General features: G+C 42.6%; 1 protein-coding gene across 7 annotated transcripts in view; it reads right to left on the reverse strand.

The window, feature by feature from the left end:
• The window catches only part of BCAS1 (brain enriched myelin associated protein 1), a 49249-nt gene extending 44418 nt beyond the window's left edge, over positions 1 to 4831 (reverse strand). For 6 of the 7 annotated variants that reach the window (XM_038166317.2, XM_038166314.2, XM_038166318.2 and 3 more), the window contains exon 1: positions 2042 to 2188. In XM_038166317.2, coding sequence (XP_038022245.2) covers positions 2042 to 2165 — 124 coding nt within the window. In that variant the 5' untranslated portion in view covers positions 2166 to 2188. Of the gene's footprint in view, positions 1 to 2041; positions 2189 to 4052; positions 4160 to 4703 lie in introns of those variants that run through there. The other variant, XM_021276638.4, reaches the window with a different exon arrangement.
• Positions 4832 to 6000: the final 1169 nt, after the last annotated feature.

The following is a 6000-nucleotide window of genomic DNA, read 5'->3' on the forward strand; positions in this document are numbered from 1 at the left end:
CTACAGAGAAACTATCCCGTTGAATATGGCTGTGAAAGTATGGGGCAGCTGTAGGCAGATCCACAGGTCAGTTGCAGCTCACAGATGCACTGAGAGATGTTTTCTCAGCTAGCTGGAGCTGCAGCAAGACAGAAGCAATGCAAACCAGCCACCACTGACTTCATCTGTGGTCCTGGATGCATATTTCAAGTAAGCTGCATCTTGTGTTGTCACAACAGTACCATTACTGCTACCCAAACTGGGCAGTTTAAAACAGCTTTCTCATGTTCACACCTACTGGAGTCAGATCTCTGACTGCAATAAAAGCATAATTCTATCTAGTTAATTAACATTAAGTCATTAGATAATTCAATGTTTTTTTAAACTGTTCTTATTTCTCTAAAGTGTGTTTAAGGAGCAGTATATTTGATTCAATTTTAGAATTTTTTCAATTCAATCTTTCCTATGTAGAAGTATACATTCAACTGTGTTGTCTTTTTCCCCTTATGTATATTTATGTGCCCTGTGGACTGTGAATTCCTTGGGACAAAACACACTCCCTGCAACATGGTTGAAGGCTGAGGGTGGAGGAAGGCTCCTGTTGACTTTGGCTCAGGATATACATACATATGGAGCATTAAAGCTGCACAAGCAAACAATAAGGGGAGACGCTTCTGAGCCATGCCTTGAAATAGGAAGGTCTCCAGAGAGAGGAAGGCTGAGGGCTGCAGCCCCACTCCAGCCTCAGTGCTCATCCCGCTGGATTTCCTGCATGGGCACCATGGGTGCCAAGTGCTCCTCTGCTCCTTGCTGCTGTGCTGTGTGCCTGTATGGACCAGCGTAGCTGCAGAGGTGTGGAAGAGCAACTTCTTCCTTGGTGCTTTGACTAAACAGCCTTCGACTATTAGAGAAAAGGAGGAAAAGAGCAGTTTTGCTAAATCACCTTCATTAGAATTTGAATCTCGGAAGCAGGGGGAACCTCTCATTTCGGCTTCCAGTTACTGCTTAGAGTTCCATCTGATTGTGCTTTTTTTGGTAACCTCAATCTACAAACTTTTCCTTGACAAGGGTAGTTCAGATCTGGTTTCTCTTTTATGCTGCATCCTAGCTGACATGAAATCGAAGCCGGGCCTCTCTTCCAGGCATGGTTTTTGTTCTCTGAGTGCCCAGTGCTGAGCTGGACACTGAACAGCCCCGCTGATGCTGAAACATGAACGGCGGCCATGTGGTGCTGGGAAATGCTGCAGAAATAGTGGCTGTAGCACCGAGCCTTGATTTCAGACTGCCGAGTTGTTTTACAGGGATTTTATCTTCTCAGCTGATATTTCCACTATAAATCAGAACTTCTGATTTATTGTGGAAAACAGCCAACATCTCCCTGTGGATGTACAATGGCCTCTTGTCCTTGCTATGTAGTTCTGTCTCCTAGCAACATTAAGTATTATCCTATCGGAACGGAAGAAAACAAGATTCAAATCCTGCTGCTTAGTCTCAGTGATAAATTTAGTATCCAGTTGAATCTGGAGGATTTACTTTTGTTTTCCATTCACAAGGCCTCCTGGTTTATGCCAGGAGACAACTTAAGCAAAGGGTGGAATATTTGCAGGTTACGTGTTTCCTTTTTCACATGTGCTGTGAAATAAGCATATATCTGAGGGGAGTTGAGAAGCAAATTCCTATTTTTTCTTATTTATTTCTACAATGATTTGTAGCTTGATTCTCAGTTACTCCAGTTTCCTGTCCAGTTCTACTCACATCAATTAAGTTATCTTTAACTGATACAGAACAGAGATCATAGGCTCTGATTTCTGGCATATTTTGTCCTAGAAAAAATTGCCCATTTTCTACAGTCAAGTTTATAATTCAGACTGAAATAAAACATGCACAAAGGCTACATGGAATTTTAAAAGATTTTCACTTTACCAGAAGCTGGAAAAGTCTTGGAGGATATTTTTGATAAAAGAGCAGGACTAACTTCCTACATAACCACCTCAGAATATGTCTCCAGAGCACCGAATGCAGTGCTCCATCAAGCATGTATATTATAAACCTTCAGACTTACCTTCTTGCAGCAGTAGTTGATTATTACATTGCATTGGTTTTTGTATGGTGTAAGTAGTTGCCTTTTTATCATGCTCTGAGGCAAAAAGTGGATACAGAAAAAAAGGTGTCAAGTCTGTGGCCATTTCTATGTGTACAGAACTCACTGTCCTAGCCCAGATCCTCCAGTAAAATTAGGAAAATGTATATGCATGCATGCTTCTGCCTTATTTTAAAGAAAAAATGAAAGGTCACTGCCACCTATAGACAAAACTGAGTATTGGCAGAAATGATAACAAATATAAAATGGTATCAGACTGGCAGAGATTCAAGATGCCAAGCAAGCAATGTCATAGCTATTCATTTCTGCCATAGCATCTAGGAATTGCTGCTGCAGAGACTACTGCTTCTGACTGCATGCATATGTGGCTCCAGATTTGCAAAAAAACAAGAGCTCTGCTCGAAAAAATTAAATGGTTACATTTTTCCCAAAGTGCTTATGCCTCTAGTTTATACAAATAACTCATTTTTTCTCTCATTTGAAACATCTTCTCAGGTCTGTTTGAAGCTAGAAATATTAAAAGTGGAGCCACAAGGATTTAGGAAAAAATAAAGGGCTCCCAGTGTCAACAAAAGTTACATACACAGCATTGGTCTTCAGGAGCATTCAAGATCTGGCCACGTACCTGTTTCTAGTGGGTAGAACTAGATATTGTCAACTGCTGGAAACCTGTGTCCAGCTGTGAGTCTGTCCTGGTAAATTAACTCGATCCCAGCCAAACCCAGGACAGTCCTACACTGTCACTTGGGTGCTGACTTGGTCTGTCTGTTGGGTGTTCTTGGTATGTCTCAGATATTAATCAGGGTTATCTATGAGTGGTGCAACCACCAGGCAGCCCTGTCCTGCATGTGATAAGCACAAAGCTGGTCTCTGTAGTAGGCTGTGAGAATGGAGCAAACCCTCACCAAACCTGGGAGGTGTTGCTGGTATGATGTCTATGTTATTCACACAGGACAAGGCAATTCTCAAGAACTGAGAGGGTAAAAGAGAGGATCCTGATGCAAGAACATGTATATATATTTTTTTTTTCCAAAATGAAAAGAAACCCTTAGAAATGACGAGGAACTGGAGTAAGCACATTCTTATCCTTGGGCTTCCTTTCTAGATATAGATTTTCTGATTAGATTTCAAGGATTTTATCCTCGTGGGGGGCTCAACCAGACCCACTGGAATGCAGCCTGACTGGTTTAAAAAGGAACATTTGCTATCAGCCTCCCAGTCAGACACAGCTCAGAAACAGTTCCTGTCCCAAATTATGCTTCACTGCTTCAATTGTAATGCAGAAAGGAATCCAAAAGAGAAATAGTGTTTTTATCATTATTTTTGTGTTACATGAACTGTAGTGTGCCCCGATCATGGGCTCAAGACTTGGCAAAATTTGTCTTTTTCTCTCGCTCTCGGAAGCATTATTTTGGTCTTTGCAATGTGGTAAAACTTTTGAAAACTAAGAGAGAAAATTACAACAAAACCCGTGATCTACTGTGTACTCTGCCTAAAGCCAGATAAGCTTGACCTTTTTAATGTATTGACCAACCTACAATATTACAATTGCCTGTGTTGCAGTGTTTATTAATATAAAAAGTACACACAGATTCAATTAATTTCATGCCAGAACTTGCCATATGTTATACTTAAATGTCAGAAAAGAAAAAGATCAACTTTGCCTAGTTCGCTTTGTATATAATTTCATTATAGATACGTCTGCTCTGCAAGCATTGGAGAACAAACTCGTGTATGTTCCAGAGGCAGCAGAAGAACCTAGAGGCATCAGTTCACGCAAAAAGCAGTCCCAGGGCAAGGACTGGATCCTCAGCTCCCCAGTACATCCCTCTCCTGAATCCTGCCTCTTGGAGAACAGGTGAACTTGGGGACATGTCAGCCAGTGGCCAGCTAGAGGAACAGATCCTGCTCTGATCCATGAGGAGCCAAGTAAGGACTAATAACAAGACAGGGTTTTAGAAAGTCTCCTTACCTTCCTTCCGTGCAGCTATCAGTTGCTCTGTTGCAGGCAAAGATTACTTGGACACGTATTGGGTAGAAAGACACCAGTGGACAAAGGCATCTGAGGATTGTCAGTGGCTAAGGCAAAGAAATGGACAGACAATAGACAACAAAGAAGTGTCAGGAGAAGGAAGGACTGAGATGACTCACCCAAAGCAAACAAGAAACACCCAAGAACAATCTGAGCAGCAACCAGGCAGCTGGCCGTACATTCAGGACATGCAAAATTACAGTCCTTGAGGCTTTACGGGCAGTTTTTAACACAATTATTTCAGCCACTCTGCATTGTACTTAAATGGGAAAAGCAGAATTGTTCAAACATTCACACCCCAGGCTTTCAGGGTGGGAACAGTCCTGACCTGGCTGGTAGAAATGCTGTCAGAAAGCCGATCTTTTTTGTCTTCTGTCCTTTTGCAGGAAATGCCAATGCAAAGAAAGGAAGAAACTCATAGCAGGTACCTTAAAGCCCAAACAAAACAAGCCAAGCACTTGTAGAATCACCCAGGACCATTTAATGTGAGAGCACATTCAGGGTTCAAGCATGGGACAGAAGTGAAGAAGGAAGAAGAGAAGCGAAGCCAAGAAAAGCCCAGAGAAGAGCAGCAGCAGCAGCATGAGTTACCTCAGGGTGGGTGGCCGGGCACCAGTCCCCCGGGAGCCGGATCTGCTCAGGGCCCGGTGCTACTGGTGGCTCTGCCTCTACTCCGGCACTGCTCACACACTGGGTGCAAACACACAGAGGGTGGAGTTGTCCACCTTCCCGGCCCTTCACAAAATATGTTCTGCTCTTGAGCTTTCTGGCCACCCAAACCTGTTCAAATGTGTACTTACGATTATGGCTCTGGGGGCAGCCCAGTGCAGTCACTGTGTTGGAAGTCGTGGCGTTGTGCTGAGCACCTGAAAACTCTTCCTAAACATGGGTGTTTCCCACAGCGGCAGAAAAAACAAAGTGCATTTATTGACACGGCTGTTTGCTCTACTCAAAGTGGATCTTAATATCCCTCCATAATGTGCAAATGGACCAAGCTTTTGTATCTGAAACCTGTTTTCAGGACTTACTGCTCCCTCATGTGAGTCATGAAGCCCATGCTTGGACTAGGCTGTCTGCAGCAGGAACAGGATTTTGTTGTCTGATTTCTTGCTACCTCACAAAAAATTAAACTTGGTTTCATGAACTGGGGTTCCCAGAGACTCTCGTAACACAACCAACAAAAAGATCCTTTATTTGATAGCTTGAGAAAGCAACAGCAAAGAGTCTGCGGCAGGGCTCAAGGGAGCTTGCTCCTCCACAGCGCAGCGGGTGGCATTGGCCATGCTGCTAACACTGGCAGGATGTGAAAATACTAAAAGCATAATGGCAAATTCTCCTTAATTATTAATGAAATATCCTGAGGCCAGGGGTTCCCAGAGGTTCTCTTTAGGTTTCCTTTCATCGCAGCCTGATGTACATAGATCACTTGACTGTCAGCTTCAAGTGTTCAAATATATTAATCAGCTAGTTTCAGGTTGTGCATTGTCTGCACCGTGTGCCTCAGGATTCAACTACATTAGAGCACCAGTGCAATCCCCTCAATCTTTTCCCCTGTTGGCTTGTTCATATCATCTAGATGACACTTTTATTTCTCTGTGGTGCTTTGTTTTTGAATATAATTCTGTTATTAAGCATGACAAAGAAACAGAAGCAGATCTGTAACAAGGGTGATGTGCTGGCTGTGAATGGTGTCAGCTGTTTCAGAAGATGATGAAGAAACAATATGCATGAAACCAGAGGTCCTGGTTACCACCAGCTCAGCAGAGCATGGGAAGTTGGATGAATATTCTGATTCTTTTATGTCTTCAAGCATTATAGGTCAAGCATTTTTGTCATATTTTTTTTTTTTTTCTTATTTTATCACTTAGATATTGCAAATCTTTGTCTA

Source organism: Anas platyrhynchos, chromosome 21, assembly GCF_047663525.1.
Source record: "Anas platyrhynchos isolate ZD024472 breed Pekin duck chromosome 21, IASCAAS_PekinDuck_T2T, whole genome shotgun sequence".
In the NCBI taxonomy this organism is placed as follows: Eukaryota; Metazoa; Chordata; class Aves; order Anseriformes; family Anatidae; genus Anas; species Anas platyrhynchos.